This window comes from Takifugu flavidus, chromosome 3 (genome assembly GCF_003711565.1).
Source record: "Takifugu flavidus isolate HTHZ2018 chromosome 3, ASM371156v2, whole genome shotgun sequence".
Taxonomy (NCBI): Eukaryota; Metazoa; Chordata; class Actinopteri; order Tetraodontiformes; family Tetraodontidae; genus Takifugu; species Takifugu flavidus.
In genome coordinates, this window is record NC_079522.1 from 13,775,837 (window position 1) to 13,794,808 (window position 18,972).

Sequence of the window (18,972 nt, forward strand, 5' to 3'; positions counted from 1 at the left end):
ATGGATTTGCCCTCCTCTGATGGGCAAGTCCAATCCACGAAGGCGGGAATCCAGCCAGGTTTTGCATCCTACCAGGGAGAAACCGCCTTCACCAAGGTAAATGGAACCCCAGGTGAAAGGGTTTACCTGTAGGACAGAAAGGCTGGCTTGGACACGGCCCTCGGTGCCCACCCCTGGCCTAGAGGAAGGTCAGAGTCAACTCACCTCTTTAGATGCCTCGAACAGAGCTGCTGCCTCTTGCTTCCCCGTCTGCTGCACCATTTTGTAAAAGATGCCACGTGGATTCTGAAGTAGTGTGTACGGCACATCATATGCATGAATGTTTCCAGCATCCAGAACCTAAAAACAATCCCTATTTAGACTTCGGATAATACCATTTTAAAAATAAAAACCTAAAACTTAAGACGACAGGTGTTTTTTGTGTCATTTGAACATAAAACATGAAAGCAGAGCATCTAAAATCTACAGAGGGTAATTATGGCTAGTTTTCACACATGGTTGATACCACTTATTGAGGAAGAATGAACCAACCTCTTCAGTGGTGTTCATTGCTCAATTGGACCTTCCATTCTTTCTGTGGAAAACCTTATGGCTTTCAAAAACTGTCTCACAGCACGCATACGGATAACATCATCATCTGCTGTGCTCGTTAACTGTAGCGAGTGTGAGTGTACCTACACCCTCATATGGGTAAATGCTGCCTGCTTGGTGGAGGTGTGTGCTTTATATGTGTGGCAGCACTTATGGCAAATCATGTCATCTCTGAGGTGATCAGCCTCCACCTATCCCTTGTAGTGGTGCATATAGACCTCTGTCGGCTTCCAACAGCTGTTAGGTGTCCACTGTAACTCACCAGGATCCTGTCACTGTCGATGATGGTGTTGAGGCGATGAGCGATGGTCAGCACGGTGCACTCTCTGAACTTGTCTCGGATGGTTTTCTGGATCAATTCGTCTGTCCTGTAGAGTCACAGGCGAAGGAACTTAATGAAACGATGACCGTCGTATTACTGAGCTGACAGACGCTGGTCAGCAGTACCTGGGATCAACATTGGCCGTGGCCTCGTCGATGATGAGGATGCGGTTCTTCCTCAGGAGAGCTCTGGCCAGACACACCAGCTGTCTCTGACCCACACTGAAATTGGAGCCCGACTCTGCCAAAACTGTCTCCAGCTTCCCTGGTAGATCCTCCACCACTGACCTCAGCTGCACCTGCAGAGAATGTTGAAGCCCTTGTTAATAAAGCTGTGGATGTACGAATGGCTGCCAATCCAGGATGAGTATGAAATAAGCACTGAAACCAAAATGTAGATGCAAAAAGTCCTGATAGAATTCAACAGAACCTTTGTCACCTTTAGTTTGCCAAATAATTGTTTCAGAAACTCTTTTCTAAAAGATTTTCCACAAAATTTTAGTGTCTAAAATGAAAATGATATGTGACACTTTACTGGCCCAAAAATCCTTGCTAAGTAATTTTATGCACAGGGTTCATTTAAAACCAACATCTAGATTTCAAGCTGCATACAGTGTTGTCTTCCTTAAAACTAATTCATAGTTAACATAGTTACTGACCTCCTCGAGAGCATTCCACAGTTCCTCATCTGTGTGTTGGTTAAAAGGATCCAAGTTCTTCCTCATGGAACCTGTGAACAGCACTGGGTCCTGAAAAACAGATTTGGTGGTTAGTAGTGATGACGCCACTACCGGTATTAAAAGTCTTGATTTGGCAAAAATAAGCTTCATACAGACAACTTGAGCAACTTTGTGCAGTGGGGCTACTCACAAAAGACCAATTTGACAGGAAGAGATTAGAAAAATCATTTCTCTTAACATTTTTTACAACGGGTGATGAACCAAGTGGAGGTTAACTTTTACTCACCTGGGGGATGATGGACATTTTCTGACGCAGGTCATGGAGGCCGATTTCTGATGTCAGAATGCCATCGATGTAGATATTCCCCTTAGGCTCTGCCAATCGGAACAGTGCCGAGACCAGAGAACTCTTCCCAGCACCGGTGCGACCCACGATACCAACCTGAGGGAGAGGAGTTGATCAGCCGAGCATGAAAGTGGTCAGAACAAAAGAGGCAGAAAAGTAGCCCAACCTTTTCTTGAGGGAGAAACATGGCTTTCAAGCTGTGGAGGACCGGCGGGCTGTCGTCACTGTAGGAGAAGCTGACTTGGTCAAAGGTCACCAAGCCTTTACTGGGCCAATCAGGTGGAGGACGTTTTTGGGTTTGCCATGGTGCTTCACCCTCCAGCTCAGTGTACTCAATCACTCGCTCCACTGACGTCATCTAAAGACAACTGCAAGGTTTTATCCACAGCTACTAGCATTTTTAAAAGCAGAGAGGCATGTAATCAGAAATTTAAAACCACCTTTGTGGAGAGAAATTCTACTTCTTGTGGTTTATTATGATTTTAAAAAAAGCTTACCAAGTTTTCTACTTCTGCACTCTGTCTCACAGCCCACTGGAACATTCCCATCAGCGTAACAGCGTAGGTCAAAGCCAAGCCAACAGAGCCAGCATCCAGCTCTACACCAACAGGAAAGCAACTTGGATTACAGGATTACATCAACAAGGACCGATTCGAGTCCCCCCATGTTTGTCTTCCGTCTCCTTACGGTCTCTGAGCAGCAGGCAACCAAAGGTAGTGACCGTGACAAAGATGGAGCAGATCCCATCAAGACGAAGAGCGAACCAACGAGACGTGGTCAGAAACAGGAACCAGGCTTCTGTTAACGTTGAACAAATAAATAAATGACTCTGCAGTGATCAAAGTTTCTACGCGATACGAAAAAAAGAAAAATCAAAGGTTTCTGACGTGAGTGCAGGTCTTGATAGTCATCAAAGGCTTTCTGGAACCTGTCCTCTGCCTGAAATGCTCGGATGGTCCACAAGCCTTGAAGAGATGAGGACAAGTGGGAGAAGACCGGACTTCGAGCTGGAGGATGAGGAGCAAGAGTGCATGTTAGAAATGCACAAAACCCGATTTTCAATGTTGCACTGGGCAAAACTCACTGGTTGACTCAAGGCGCTTCACATCTCGTGAAGTCTGCAGGAAGTAGCGGCGAAGGTAGATGAAGACGAGGAGGAGGGGAAGCACAGGGATCAAAATCCAAGGAATGACCGACGCTGACACAGCAATTACACCCAGGATTTGTAGGAACAACTGGTCAGAACAAGAAATGTATATTTTGAATGTTAAAAAGTAAAACTTGAACATGTTCAGAAAGTTATAATTTGTGGCAGTGACAGTTCCTGTTTGTTTGAAGCCTTTACCTGAATGAAATCCACAAAAATCCATGGCATTTTAGAATCCAATTGGCCAATGTCCTTTGAAAACCTGTTTAATATTCTTCCTGAGGTGAGATAGGAGAGAATAAACGGAAAACATTATGGATTGTGTTTAGCGTCGAGTTCTAGTGGCTGTAACAGACCCATTAGGCTATGCTTTAGATAAGCTGGATGATTGACATGACAAATTACCAAGCAAGACAACATCAGTGGATAACCTCCAATGCACATTAGAAGTGAGTCAAGGACAAGTTAATGTGTTCCTCTAATTTTTAAACATATCCTAAAATGAATGGCTTCGATCCAAAAGCTACCAACTGTGGACATTTCAAATGGTTGATATGACGGTAGTAAGTATTTTTGAATTTAATGTTTAGGACAATATTTTGTTTATTGTGTGGGTCTTAACAGACACAAACTACTGTAAAACATTATCATTGGAAGTAGGACTGGGGCGTCAACATGTTGCTGCTTTTACTTTTTGTCCCATCATCGGGATTATCAACGCACAAAACATGTTTGTTAGAATAAAATGTGCCACATTGTTACGCACTGATATCTAACAGCTGTTAATCTGACGTGGAATATCTAATAATATGAATGAATGTTTGAAGTGATCACAACCATGGCGGTGTCCAGGGTGACCAGATGTCCTTATTTGTCCTAAAGTGTCCTTTGAATTTTAAAATTGTCCGAGATTATATTCTACTGGAGTTCTCCTTTCTTTATTACATACAATGAGTCAGCTGATTAAAAAAAACAATCATTCAAAATAATTTTTAGATGCTGCCATGAATGGAACGGGTTGAAGTTCTGCCTTCTAGGTAAGAGAATGCATTTGGAAATTCATAATGGTTTTCAAATGATAGCAAGAATTCTGTACTGCCATATTTACTTAAGTGTTTGAAACCATTGCACTGAATATTGTAGATTTTTTTTAGCATGACAAAATAAACATTTGCTCATACATGAAAAAGAGCAATTTGGGAAACCGATGCTTTGATCGGTCAATGTTTAAAGATGATTATGAAACTTTTAAAGTAAGCTTACCAATAGGGTTTATATCAAAGAAGCGTACAGGTGTTCTTAGAATGGCTGTGAACATGCGGTCGTGTAGAGACTGGGCACATCTCACCAGCACATTAAACAGGAACATGTTCCTAATAAATCCAAAAATAACCGTGGCTAATGTCAAACCTGTAAAAAAAAAAAAAAAGACAAAACAGAATTTTTTTCCTTATTAGCTGAAAAAAGCCTGTACAAGTTTGGGAATAGGCAGATTAAAAGTTCATTTTCATATTACCTCCATAAATACCCAGGTAGAAGTCAGTATCCAGCTGTTCTGTAATATTTTTTCCATTCTGGATGACAGTAATATTAGTTGATTGACTTTCTTGGTTATCAGCCCTGATGAGCAAAAATAAAACAAAATTACACAACTGTAACAAGAAAAGAGGGACATCTCCTTCTTTATACTCACCAGTGGGCCAGCCACCAGTCCTGCATGATGTATGCTAACTGCAAAACAGTGACAATAACGGTCATTTGTCAGAGGAAACAACAGTAGCAACATTTACTCTTTAGCGCCCCCAGCTGGGTTTCCCCACATACCTGAGCCACAATGTTAAAAAGTAGGACAACCAGCAGAACGACAACATTAGCTCCAGACCTCAGGTATTGTAAATATAGCTTCAGTCCTATGTTTCCCTCAGCTCGACTCTCCTCTGGTACAGTCTGCACCGTCTCTGCCTGTTCAGACAACAATGGAGTAACTCACAATTCTAATTTTGTGAAATGGCACCGCACAAGTGAAACAACATCAGTCAGAAGAATAGAATAAAAAAGAGGAACGAACTGGTAAGTGCTCTCCATCCTTGACAGAGTGAAGAGAGGAGGATCTAGAAACAACAGAGTTCTGCGACAACGTTCGAATCCTGGAGTGGGAGTCGTGGGAGGGATGCTGCTCCTCTTCCTCTTCTTTTTTCAGGAGAGATGTAAAGTCCACCCCCGACTGCTGCAGCTCAGCATACGTCCCCTTCGCCACCATGTGACCCTGACATGTGCACAAGATCTTTTTAATAACGCTCTATGAGCCTGTGGCATGGGTTTATTAATATTTAAAATAAGGTTCTGTTCTTTGATACAGTTTTATTCAAGAACCAGGCTTCTAAAGCCAATAACTGGAGCCATAAGGAAGCAGTAAAAAAAATATATAAATAAATAAAAGCATCAGGCTTCTTTTTGACATTTAAAACAATTCCCCACTGAAGACATTGCAGCTGTATTCTAGCCAGCACTGAGCAGTTCTGGAGTACAGACCCAGATACAGCCCAGATCAGGCGTGAGAAACATTGCAACAGAAGTGCTGACTCCGATTAAGAACCAGGCCCAAACCTAATGATAAAGTAAAACCATCACTAGCTGACCCGACATTAAAATGTCAGGTTGTTGCATTTTGAACCAGTTGCCATTTGTTAAGATTAGTTTTTAATGTAAGCTTTGCAATCTTTTGCACTAGTGAATACTGACAAGTGTCTGAGCACCAATACTTCTGTTGCCAGGCAGCGCACGCAACCGTCTTTGTTCTCAAACAGGTCAGGTGTGTTTCCACAGTCAGATCAGTTTTACTGTCATATTTACTTGTTGGATTTTTTTAATGTACTACTGTGCTCCTAATTATTCATTTATTAATAATTACCATCACATATAGCCTCTCATGTGTATGCATCAGTAAAATTGAGGTGTAGCACGAGTTTGCCGTCTACCTTCACTACTTTTATTAGAATGAGAGGCCTTTTGGACATGCGTGAGCCTACCTCCATGAGCACTAGAATCTGGTCAGCTGCTTTCAGGTACTGCAGCTGGTGAGTCACCAGGATACGGCGTTTGTTCTTCAGGACACCACAGATGCACCTGACATATAAAGGCACAATAAAGATCATTTCATTATTATCAACTTAAACACTGCTACTCATTTTTCCCCATTATTGTAGATGCCATGTTATACAACTCAAACTTTATTTATAAAGCCCTTTTAAACAGCCGGACAAATTGCTGGCCAGGAGGGAAGTAAAATAAGACATAAAGCAAAAATGACTCTCAGTGGGTGCTCTGTTAGAAAAGAATAGTTAGGGTTGCATATATTGTCTAATTGACAGAGGTTTTACCCCACCTTTTGCTTTCTCAAGGCTATTTGAGATACTGGATTTTCTTTCTGGATAGTCTAGTTTACAGTAAGATAAACATACTTTCAAACACAGAGCATTCCAGAGCTTTCCTGTTTGGACCACCGCTGTGCTTTAACAAATGGCTGTACAAGGTCAGCCTACTGTGCATCTGTGTGGGATGACTTCTGAATAAACATCAAATCAATGGCAGCAAAAAAAAAAAAAAATAAACACCAGACGGATGGAGGATTTCCGTTTTAAGGTACGGCACCATCTCAAGGCACTGGACACATTTCCAGCCTGACACATTTCCAGTCTGCTCTCCTACTAAAACAATTGAAAAAGAAACTTTTATGCTTACTCTTCAAAAAGATGTCTCCCCACTTCAGCATCCACAGCACTTAAAGGATCATCCAGGAGGTAGATATCGGCATCACGATATACAGCCCTGAAGTAACACACAATAGTTTAGCATCTCAAACAAGTTCTGAATAAACATTAACGCAATGGCAGCAAACATGCCCCAGTAAAGTGCCATAATATAGTGCCATAAAATATTTTTATTTTCCCCAAAAAAAGTGACTGACCTCGCCAGGTTGACTCGCGCTTTCTGTCCCCCACTGAGTGTGGCTCCCCTGTCTCCAATCAATGTCAGATCTCCTTCTGGGAGAAGCTGTAAATCCTGCAATAGGCAGCATAACGTCAAGAGAAACAATACTAAAATGTAAAAAATATACAAAGAAATGAAAAGTGAAAGCAACTTAGGCTGCCTTGCTCAGGCTAACACTCGGGGAATGTCCTTATCACTACACCAGAGCCATCAACAGCCTCCAATAAGATAAATATTTGCTTGTTATGCTCTTCAAACAATACTACCGGTATCTAAGAAACACGAGTAAAGAGGCCGATAAATTGTCAAAATATGAGAATATGCAGGACACATTTCAATGTTTGCAGTAGCTGCGTACAGAAGGTTCTTACATGGCTTTACTGGAATGAATCTGGTAGATCTTGCAACTTTTTAATAAGGTTAAAGTCCATTTATCACAGACGCCAGCCAGATTTTAGACATACTTTTCTCCCCCTGACTGAGGTATGTTTGAAATGTTACCTTATAAACAACAAAAATTTGGACATCAGTTACAGCCAAGGTTACATCCAAATAAATTACACAGCTACGTGCCAGGTTTTGAATGCTTTCATCCAAATACATTTACAATATTTCTGCTTCTGTCCTAAACTTGGACATTAAAACATTTTACATTCATATAATACATATATAACAGATTTTAAAATAACTTTACTTCTATTTGTTAACCTTAAGTAATTTATTGAATTTTAGCTCAAGATGGTGTGTGGAAGACAAATGAGGTATTAATGCTGGCCAAATTTTGCTTAAATTAATTTTTTGTTGTGTTTTTTTTAACAGAGGAACATTTTTTTTAAACTATAATTAAATTCTTTTGGTTACAATAGTCTTTCCTACTTACAGTATCATATATATTATTTACTTTTACTGGTACATTAGGACATAAGTGCAATTAGCATAAGATAGCTAAAGACGTTTTAAACAATTGGGTCTTCATCTTATTAAAGTATCACTTTTGGTTACATTTCTTAGTTTACAAGACTGCATAATTTCTCACCTTGGATCATTGTACAAGCAATCAAACTGACTTAGGTAAGTCAAAGAGCAATGACTTGGTCACTAATTTTGAAGTTTTCTTTAACTATATGATGACAATTAAAGTCAATGTTCAACATCTGCGCTTACAGAATACTGAAGACGGTTACACTTGAACACGTGCAGTTAGGGGTCAATCATTGAAACACAGAAGTAAAATAAGCTGAATCATGATGGTAAATAACTGAGTATATATTTATCTTCAGTAAACAGATATTAGTTGAAATGTCATCCTACAACTTCATCCTGGAGAGAGCAAAGGTTGTGGCCCACTGTGGGAGCTACAGCTTTGGTTCAAGGGAAGCTGCATATGATTTCTGGATACATTCTGTTTTATTTGCAGTGTTTCTGAAACTGCTACATAATCAACCAAGATAAATTGACTGGGCAATAAACTGGCCAGTACAGCAACCCAATAACATGAAACAATATTTCACCTTCTAAATCCAAACACTAGCAGATGGGCAATGTTCCCTTTTTTAAAAATAGTGTATTGCAGTATCACTGACTGACTGCTCCCCCGCCATCACTTCATGTGACAGATTAGGATTTTTGAGTCAACAGCTGAACAAAATCTGCACCAGTTATGATGCTGCAGTCACCTGCATTTGATCTTTTGCTTTTTATAACACATGAAGACACAGCTTCAGAAACACTGAAGATTAAAAGCAAGACTTGAATCTCTCACCCTCTTTAGAGCACAGGCCTTTAGGACTCGCTCATACTTCTGTGGGTCCATCTCTTTACCAAACAAGATGTTACTGCGGATGGTTCCAGGGTACACCCAGGGCTGTTGGGAGGCATAGGTCATCTGACCACTGACTGTCAGAACCCCTTTTTCCTTAGGCAGTTCTCCCAGGATTGAGCTCAGCAGTGATGACTGAAAGAAAAGTAAACATTAGGCACAAAACTTTTTCTGACAATAGTGCTGCATCTGTCTTAGTTTGACATGAAGAGACAACCAACCTTTCCTGCTCCAACCGGGCCAATTACAGCGATCAACTGGTTTGAGTTAAGGCTGAAGGAAACATTCTGCAGAGAAGGGGCATCCACATGCTGTAGAGGGGACAAAAGTCATTATTCTAATGTCTAGAAGGGATAGATTTGCCCAGCCTAAAGTTGTCTGCAAGTATTTGGCTCTTCGTCTTATTAAAGTGTGAATTTTTGTTAGCAGTGTTAGTTCATTATACTTTTGTGTTAGTTTAAAAAAACCCATAAAAACTGAAAGTGAAACACAAGGCTTTTCCTGGTAGTGAGAGCAAGTTGTCTTTAACCTTGTCCCAGTAGCACGTCAGATTCTGGATCTCGACCGAGGCATTCTTCTCCTTTTCCTGTGGTAATGAGGGGTTGTTTTTTATGATCTCCTCCAGCATCAAAAATTCCTAGACCATAACAATAAAGCCATTGTTTCAAGAAATATCAAAACAATTGTTGCCATCAGCAATTTCTTCTCATCTATGAACACAAATACCTGAATCCTTTGTATGCTGACACGGCTCTCATACAGTGTCTCTATGGCATTTGGGAAAAACAACGTGACGGTGAGCCGCACAGCACTGTACAGTGACACAGTCACAAACACACGGCTGGCTGAGATGGTGTTGCCCAGAAGTACATAGAGGGTAAAGGTGACAAAGACAATTATCTTGCTGGCACAAAAGAAGGAGGCCATGTTGAGGCCTCGCAGGTAGGAGCTTTTCATGACTTTGGAGATCTCCTTGCTAAAATAATAGGAAGGGGAGAGAGAGGGGTTTCAAAAGTCATTAGCCCTCTCAACACATCAGCAACATTTATAATTTAATCACAATTTATTTTAAAATACAGTTGATCATTTTTGTCAAGGACTGCCATATTTTTCCAACAATGTTTCCCTTCAGCTGTAGAAAATACTCAGTTTAAATGAGGGAGGTGATTTTGTGCATGTCAGAATGTGACAAGAGGTTAAACATACCTCCTGATGTTAGAGACTAGAGCGGCGAATGGTTTTTCCCAGGCATACATCTTTATGATCCTAATTCCAGACACCACCTCGTTCATGGTGCGAATCCTACTGTCAGTTAGAGTAGCTGTTTTGCTCCTAAAGACAAAAATATATTATAAGACAAAGCTATTGCTGGTAATAAAATCTACAGATACATTATTCAAAGTAAATTAAAGCCAAAATAAAACAGGAATGTGTGCTACAATGAATTTCCATGAACAAAGTACTTAAAATAATTAAGAACGTGTTCAGCACATTTGGTTATGTTTTTAGAACATGTCAACATTTCAAAAATGATGACAGACTATGCCAGATTCACCGTGATCATTTACAGGACCTACCTGAACTTAGAAAACAGCCTTCCAAACATGGTTTGCATGGGCATAAGGAACATGAGAACCCCCATTCCTGCCAAGCACGATGGGCCAATCTCTGCCCACAACAAGGCCACCACTATTGCTGCCTGAAGTGGTCCAACCCATAGAAAGTGCAGGAAGATAGTAACCTTGAAGAGAATGAAACACAAACAGGCACAATTTAAAACCTGTCCAAGATAAGATGCACAAACTAGACACACCTGTAATATTATCAGTTAAATTCAAAGAACTGTGTGTTTATCTCTGAATTTTCAGTCCTGTACAAATTATGTAGGAAAATAAAATCTACATTACAAATCACCAATGACTTTGTCCATCACCAGTCAGCTCATTTTTATCTTATCACCCAAGAACAGGACAGAATAAAGAGATGCACTGAGACATTATCATTTCTTGTACCCAATCCCATGATGAATGCAATTACTCATTTTATCATAACTGATGTTGCTTGTGTATCATTTGCTCTCTTTGCATGCTCAAAATAAAACCACTATTTATCTACCTAAAATTCCTCAAAGGATATAGGAAAAATGTGTGGCTTTTAGGGATAGCAATGATGATGCGCTTGATTGAAGCGTGACATTTTAAGGCTGCGAGCTATTTAAATGTGACATTTACTAAAACACTATAAACCACAGGGGCTCCTTGGTTATTACCATGTTGTGTTTTCAAAACCTTACAATTCACTGACCTCATCAAACCTGTTGACATCATTTGATAGGAGATTGACAATCTGGCCTGTCGTGGTCTTTCCCATAGCTGAACTGCTGAGAGAAAGAGCCTTGAAGGAAACAAAGTATTTTCAGTAAGACAGTACAAACACACCTATGTAAAAGGTAGGTCATTTAGATGGTGTACAAGTATGTGGAACACTTCAATTGTCCCACAAACAGCAAAACTGAATTGTTTCAAATTATTTAGGGGAAAATTAACAGTTGGTGGGGGGGGGTGCCTCTGTGAGGGTAATTGTTTTGTCTTTGGTGGCCACACATAGTTGTTCTTTCCTGATTATTTATTACCAGCCGTCAGGTTTCCCTGTCTTCCTACTCACCTTCTTATAGATCATATGACACATGGCCACCCTGATCTTCATGCCTGACCTTTGGACATAGTAGAAGTAGAGGTGATGGAGCACCACTAGACCCAGGGTGCATAAAGACAGGCCCGCTGCATAGCCCAGACTTTCGTACAGAGCATTCAAGTCCAGTGGATTGTAACTTTCAAAGTATCTGATCACCATCCCCAAGAAAATGGGCTGGACCACTTTAATAGATTCCTGGTTGACAAGGATGATAGAAATCAATGTTGAGGATCGTCAAATGCTGACCGATAAACAAAAAAAATTATTCAGAGCATGCAATGTCATTTTTGGGGTATCAGCTATCCTCAGAGGAACAACAATTTTATTGTATTATTTTAATTTACTTTTTCTTTTGCTGTTGCGCTGTAAATTTCCCCGTGTGGGACAAATCAAGAAAATCTGAATCTGAATATTGAACATAGGTGGTCTTTCATACATGCCAGTCTTTTCCAAATTTTACACACTTACTTCAACGAGTGTGAAGACTCCTAGAACAGAATAAGACTTCCAGTAGCAATTGATGATTGCTTTAGAGAGGCTGGGTTTTCGCAGATCTTTTGTAGCCTTCTGAATTTCCAGTTCCCAGTGTCTGCAACAAAAATCATTTCCTTTCATCTCTGCAACTCTAAACTGTGACACTTTCTACTTGTAGTACAAGTTTTTCCATAAGAAAGTGGTGATTGGTGCATTTGCAATTATTTTTACAGCACGTTTGTTCAATGGCAAGGAATGTTGCACCTGCCGTTCAGAAAAGGTCTAAATCCTGATGCTAAGACTACATTATCCTAACCAGTTGTAGCTGAAGTAGTAATTTACATGACCATGAAGAAATGAATGGTTGTAATGAAGCAATGAAAAAAATCCAATCTTCATCAAAAAAGATTGGTTTACATGTTTCAGTCCATTTCTCTGATTACTTTCAGAGTATGTACGTACATAATGAGGTCTCAAAATTTATATTATTTTCAAAACCATTCAGTCTAGTCTTGCTGAACAGTGTGTTGCACAGTCTTAGAACAGGCCAAGCTGTGCCGCTGTCCCTCATTTTACTTCATGATATGGTTTATCAGATAACTGCCAGATTTATGTGGCCATGTAAATGGGCCCACTGACAGGCAGCCAAATACTGGGCATTAGAAGAGAAGAGAGACATTCCTTTTGCTTAATGTTAAACACACTGGTAGAGTTTTAGTCAAAGGCAAGTCTCAACCTGAACGTCACTACCTTTGGCTGATTAAGGCAATATGTGGTGGCTGCCCTGATGTAAAACTTATCTGCTCATGACAAAGTACTTTTCACCATCCAGTAATAAAGTCAAGTCACCATACAGTCAAAAGTTTTTTTCCTTATTGCCCTATTCTTTGTAGTCTGAAGTTCACGTTCCTGTCATCTTGCCATTATAAATTTAACTATAAGTGCCAGAAGAGTGCAGACCTCTGCCAAGTAGGTCAGTTCAGATTCCGAGTTACGATTCTGGGTTACATCCAAAACTGATACTCCCATTGATTAGAATACCTGCCTATGTATGTGGCTCATCTTGACTTTGAGGGTTAGCGTCGGTGAAAGGATTGCTGATTGAGGTGGCAGATTATAGACTATGATTCCAATTAAACAATCAAGGTAGTCTGAGACATCTGAGTTGCTGATGGTTGAATTTAAGGACAGCAGTTCATTTCCTATTCCATTTCCCAGCCTTGTTATGAGCAATGCACGTTGACTTTGATCTTTGGAAGATCTATGGTCAGAGCTCAAATAGGACATAGATAATTAAAAAAACAACTGATCACTGTGCCAGAGATTTTCCATCATAAAATCAGTAAATAAACCAAAAGGTCACTAGGTTAAGAACTCGAAGAGCCCTTTTTTCTCTCATACTGGATTAGATTTACTCCAGACAGTGACTATACATCTATTTATAGCCATTTTTAGAATATACTAAATAGTTCCCAGCATTTATTTTAAGTAAATTTCTCTGCACCATAAGCTGCAGATTGTGGTTTGAGTAACACAGGTAGCGAACTGGAACACAGCACATGGAAATTGATGGTGGCAGTGAGGACCACATGTGAACATGTAGTAGGGCCGAAACTCTAAAGGTAAATTATTTAAAACTAGATACTTGTCATCTGTTCACAGATGATCTTTTCAATTACAATTACGGTACTCAAAATAGCGACAGGTCACTAATTTTTATGGTCTAGTTTACTTCCTTTTATATTGTATATAGTGGGAGGTTTCCAGCATTCCTACGAATTTTCCCTTGCTCTATTTACAATACAGGAGTGATGCATGATGTTTTGCACTCAGTTGCATCTCTTAAAAGCCTTGACGGGATATTGTGCAGTCCTTTGGCTTTGGAAAACGAGTCTCCAAAGCTTCTCAAGGACAAGATTCTGTGAAACTCTTTGAAAGGTGATGGAATTTGGAACCCTGAGAATGTAATAATAATCATGGACATGGCCTTCACCATGTCTGGCTAGACATTTTATATACTAGTTTTCTGGCAACACAGGTGAAATGGTTATTTTAAAAGATATGCCATTAATGCCCTCGCTCAAGTTATATAGTTTTCAATATTGAGGCTTATAATACTTTTTGATAGATTTACATAACTTGCTCTATAACTGCCATGTGCATTAACAAAGCGAGACATCTCTATACCTGCTGAGCTCCAGGCCCAGTGTCTCAGACCCATCCTCTGGGAGCACTGGGTACATGTCATCTTCCTCCAACCTGCGCTTGTAACCAATGCGAAACAAAGGATTCAGCCACCTGAAATGACAGAAATGGACATTCACCAAACCAAAGGTAAATATACAAGTCATGCTTTTTCACCACGGGTTTATTTTGCAATCCTAGAATCTTGGCGTGATCATTAAATATGGGAAGTCACGCAATTCTGTGTATATTCTGCTTTTGAAAGCCATCTGCCAGATGCTGCTGAACTTTCATACACTTGAGTAACTGACCCAAGTGAACCATCACTCCATACATATTTGAAGGGACGCAGGTAATTTTACATTTCTCAACCGCGTGTATAACATCATGGAAAATTATTCCCCCCCACCCCCCACACACATACATTTTGGAACAAAAATTACTTTTACATGTGTGTTTTTCTCTGCCCTACGGGGACGTAAAAGTCGCCTTTCTGGCGATGATTCTGCGTTTTTGTCGACTTACCAGAAAAACACTTTTGACACAAGGCCCGCAGTCGCCACCGGGTTTCTTTTGACAGATTGCCCGACTCCTTCCATGGCTGTTCCGCTCTTCACGGTAGTTTAAATTACACTTAATTTCAACTCCTTGCGCTGTTCTAAGGACGGTGGCTCCGGTGAACGCACATGACGCGAGACCAGCACTTCCGGAAGACCGTCGCTGTTACGCGAGCCCACTTTCGCACGAGACGGACCTACACACTACATATGAACACAAGAAAAAAAAAAAGAAAAAGAATCAGACTCGTGGTCCCTCCCCGGAGTGTCCGGATTGGCTGACAGGAAGGCTGGTGGAAGGTCATTGGTTGAGCGGAGTTCAACGTGAATCGATACAGTCACGGAAATAAAAGTAGAATGTACTCTCAAAATGACACACCTAGTGTCACAGTTTAGAATAAAATGCATTGTCAAGACAATTGTTTTAAAAACAGTATGAGTTATTAGGCTTCTATTTTTTTTCCATCAGAATAATTTTTAATATCCTACATAAGCATGGCAGTTTGCTGGGAAACAGGAGGCACAGTGATATCCCTGCAGGCACAGACCCAAACTCTTATATCAATAAAGATTACAATTTAAACTCAGTCAGACTACAGGGTTTTCTCACGAGGAACCCAGGAGAAGTTGAAGACCTGTTGACAACTGCTGGATCAGGTTTCAAAGAGCAGTGCCAAGAAAAATTGAACGCTATAAAATCCAGTCATGTGTAAACAAGATGAGCAATCATATTACCACTGCGATCTAATCCAATGAGACCTCACAACTAGCTTGTTATGCTGCTGTCAATGTTTTGCTAGCACCTACTGGGGTAAAGGCTGAGAAGAAAAAGCCAGCAGGAGATTATTACAGGCAGCTGAGTTCAGTCCAACATCATTTATCAGCAGAGGATCAACGCTCCTTTCCCATGCGGCTTTCAGCATGTGACCATCCCTATTTCCACATTCTCTGTGTCTTTGCTGAAAATGATAAACAGCTTTTTTATGTGCTCTCTCTCTCTCTCTCTCTCTCTCTCTCTCTCACACACACACACACACACACACACACACACACACACACACACTAGAGGTAAATCAGATAACAGGAGTGATCAAGAGATCTATAGGGCTTTGACACATGCTGCACGTGAACTAAAAGCGCTGAGTCACTACATTATAAGGAACAAACATATTTCTGCACTGTGCACTGACCTTTTTGCTGAGAAAATAATAAAAAGATACACAGTACTATAGATCACAGACAAATTAAGGCTTCTTTAACTGGAGATAATGTCATGTGAAAAGGTGAGTGTATTTTATTAATCGGGGAAAATCATCATGTATTAGTATGAAAAAAACCCTCTTTAAGGTGAATATGTCAGTTTAAATCACCGGTCTGCACCATCTCTGCCATCAGCAGGTTTGACCGATAGTCTGCTTCAGCTCCCCCATAGGTTTACAGAATTAAAACCTTTTCTGAGATTGCTCAGCAACAGAAACCTGGGAGACAGGCCAACACAAGTATCTTGAGTTCTAGGTACAGAAGCTCTTTGTGGATCACACCTTTGTTTACTGACAGTAGCACAGCAGGCTACCTGAGGGAAAAGAACACATTCGTGGGGGACGACTGTTAATAAAACTTAGTGGGAGCAGCTACAGTGCAGTACTGTGCGCTTTGAGAAACCCTTAATCCAAAATATTTTCATTATGAAAAAATTAGCTCTAATCCTTGCAAACACCTCTAATTCACCTCAAGACTTTTGTGGTTTCAATTTAATGAAATAATTGTAGTAATTGTGTTTATTGATGTTTGCAGTCATCTTGCCATTATAAATTTAACTAGAACCGCCGGAAGAGTGCAGACCTCTGCCAAGTAGGTCAGTTCAGATTCCGAGTTACGATTCTGGGTTACATCCAAAACTGATACTCCCATTGATTAGAATACCTGCCTATGTATGTGGCTCATCTTGACTTTGAGGGTTAGCTTCGGTGAAAGGATTGCTGATTGAGGTGGCAGATTATAGACTTTGATTCCAATTAAACAATCAAGGTAGTCTGAGACATCTGAGTTGCTGATGGTTGAATTTAAGGACAGCAGTTCATTTCCTATTCCATTTCCCAGCCTTGTTATGAGCAATGCACGTTGACTTTGATCTTTGAGAGCTCAAATAGGACATAGATAATTAAAAAAACAACTGATCACTGTGCCAGAGATTTTCCATCATAAAATCAGTAAATAAACCAAAAGGTCACTAGGTTAAGAACTCGAAGAGCCCTTTTTTCTCTCATACTGGATTAGATTTACTCCAGACAGTGACTATACATCTATTTATAGCCACTTTTAGAATATACTAAATAGTTCCCAGCATTTATTTTAAGTAAATTTCTCTGCACCTTAAGCTGCAGATTGTGGTTTGAGTAACACAGGTAGCGAACTGGAACACAGCACATGGAAATTGATGGTGGCAGTGAGGACCACATGTGAACATGTAGTAGTTCAATAACCACAATGGCGAGTGTGTCAGTTAACTCCTGACCTGTAAACCCAAAGCCATGTCACTTTTAACACATAGTTTATTCCAATATTTTGTAACTTGTAACAAGTTACCCCATATTACATGATGTTCTAGATCTATGCATTTTTTCTTGACAGAGAAATTCCACTTTTACTTTATAAGTCAAACTATAAGAGTAAAGGCTTCATATGTAAGAAAAACCTCTGCTGACTGTAATCACTGTCATCTGTTAACCACTGGATACTTAAAAAGCAGAAAATGTGTGAAATGGATACAAATACATGTCTAATTTGGCATGCAAAATTCCTCGCTGCAGCAATTCTGCTTAACAGTGATCCTGAAGCAGAACAGAACATCATTTTAATAAATGCAGATAGTAGCTGAAGTAAAACAAATAAATTCTCAGGCTTAAGATCACAACCTTAAGTAAAAGATGCAGGAAGTGCTTAGAAACTATAGCAGTGTCTTATAACAGAAACATGATAAGGCGATTAAGTTGTAAACCCATTTGTTCAGCAGTGGTGGTTTCAGCCAGTCATATAAAAAATGCCCCTCATAATTCTGTGGTACAATGTAGATTAAACAAAAGTTCTAATCGTTTAGATAAAACTGTGAATATACATTCTAAAAACTTATTTTTTTAATATATATTTTCCCTCTTTATTAATTAAGACCAAAGCAAGCCTAACAAACTATCATTATTTGCCTCCTACAGCTTACCGGTATTGTGCCACTGTCGATCGTTAAGCAATGGTCAGCAACGGGCACGATTTTCACATATTTTTCTGAATCGGTTCATCGGTCCTGTTGAAACACGACTAACTAGACAGAGAAAAGCACTCTGAAACCACAGACCTCCACCAAGCAATGATATAGAACCATTCGAAAACTTCCTTGATCTAGACAATATACAAAGTAAATATAGGCAATAGTGTTAAAAGGTTACGTAACATGGTGCGTTCAAAGCCCCTTGGACTTAATCCTGCAAAGACCAAGGGTCAAAGTCCCTCCACAATCCAGAACATTGGCTAAATTTAATAATTTCTTTCATGTCTCAACCTTTTATGAGAATTTAACTACAATCCTTTCATAACTTTGGGTTATTTTTCTAAACACCAGATAAACGCCAACCATCACATGACTTCCATGGCGGCAGTAATAGAAGACAACCACTGAATTGCAATGTCTTATTTAGTCAAACTACTGGTGCACTGACCTGAGAAGGACTCTCATCTGGGATCAGCACTGGCCTTGTCTTTGACGATGATGCGGTTCTTCCTCAGGATAGCTCTGTCCAGATGCACCAACTGTCCCTGTCCAACGCTAAAGTTAAAGCCAGACTTCAGTTCCCCCACCTCTGCCTTGACATGCAGGAAATGTGGACATGCTCCTTGATGAAGTTTTGGATACGCAAATGGCTGCCACTTCAGGACGAGTAACAAAGACCTGGTGAAACCAAATACTGTAAGAATGAAGTTGAAGAAAATCCCCGATGGAATTCAGCTGTAGTTGACATTCCACAGGGCTGTTATTATTCCAACTCAATTCAACGATGTAAAAATTAGTGTAAAATAATTTCTTATGCCAATTTACTGTATCCACACACTTGACAATATAACATTTTAATGATATAATTTAAAACTAAGATCCAGATTTGTATATTTATATTTGCAGA

The 18,972-nt window shown here is 40.0% G+C and overlaps 2 protein-coding genes across 2 annotated transcripts in view; one reads left to right on the forward strand and one right to left on the reverse strand.

Annotated features, from left to right (window-relative positions):
• LOC130522167 (ATP-binding cassette sub-family C member 4-like) overlaps positions 1-4,006 on the forward strand; it is an 18,174-nt gene extending 14,168 nt beyond the window's left edge. The window contains exon 32 of the mRNA XM_057026218.1: positions 2,468-4,006. The gene's annotated coding sequence lies outside the window, so the exon portion shown is untranslated. The remainder of the gene's footprint in view (positions 1-2,467) is intronic.
• The window catches only part of LOC130522166 (ATP-binding cassette sub-family C member 4-like), a 19,666-nt gene extending 954 nt beyond the window's left edge, over positions 1-18,712 (reverse strand). Inside the window, exons 1-31 of the mRNA XM_057026216.1 lie at positions 18,514-18,712; positions 14,772-15,007; positions 14,250-14,360; positions 12,057-12,177; positions 11,559-11,783; positions 11,199-11,288; positions 10,472-10,635; positions 10,101-10,226; positions 9,621-9,870; positions 9,424-9,531; positions 9,116-9,205; positions 8,838-9,029; positions 7,053-7,147; positions 6,827-6,913; positions 6,115-6,211; positions 5,154-5,351; positions 4,910-5,047; positions 4,779-4,816; positions 4,602-4,705; positions 4,349-4,495; positions 3,284-3,363; positions 3,023-3,173; positions 2,826-2,945; positions 2,626-2,736; positions 2,436-2,536; positions 2,105-2,296; positions 1,879-2,034; positions 1,572-1,661; positions 1,039-1,211; positions 854-959; positions 205-339 (exon numbers count right to left, since the gene is read on the reverse strand). Of these exons, the coding sequence (XP_056882196.1) occupies positions 205-339; positions 854-959; positions 1,039-1,211; positions 1,572-1,661; positions 1,879-2,034; positions 2,105-2,296; positions 2,436-2,536; positions 2,626-2,736; positions 2,826-2,945; positions 3,023-3,173; positions 3,284-3,363; positions 4,349-4,495; positions 4,602-4,705; positions 4,779-4,816; positions 4,910-5,047; positions 5,154-5,351; positions 6,115-6,211; positions 6,827-6,913; positions 7,053-7,147; positions 8,838-9,029; positions 9,116-9,205; positions 9,424-9,531; positions 9,621-9,870; positions 10,101-10,226; positions 10,472-10,635; positions 11,199-11,288; positions 11,559-11,783; positions 12,057-12,177; positions 14,250-14,360; positions 14,772-14,845 (3,870 nt within the window). The 5' untranslated portion in view covers positions 14,846-15,007; positions 18,514-18,712. The remainder of the gene's footprint in view (positions 1-204; positions 340-853; positions 960-1,038; positions 1,212-1,571; positions 1,662-1,878; positions 2,035-2,104; positions 2,297-2,435; positions 2,537-2,625; positions 2,737-2,825; positions 2,946-3,022; positions 3,174-3,283; positions 3,364-4,348; positions 4,496-4,601; positions 4,706-4,778; positions 4,817-4,909; positions 5,048-5,153; positions 5,352-6,114; positions 6,212-6,826; positions 6,914-7,052; positions 7,148-8,837; positions 9,030-9,115; positions 9,206-9,423; positions 9,532-9,620; positions 9,871-10,100; positions 10,227-10,471; positions 10,636-11,198; positions 11,289-11,558; positions 11,784-12,056; positions 12,178-14,249; positions 14,361-14,771; positions 15,008-18,513) is intronic.
• Between the last annotated feature and the right edge of the window lie 260 nt (positions 18,713-18,972).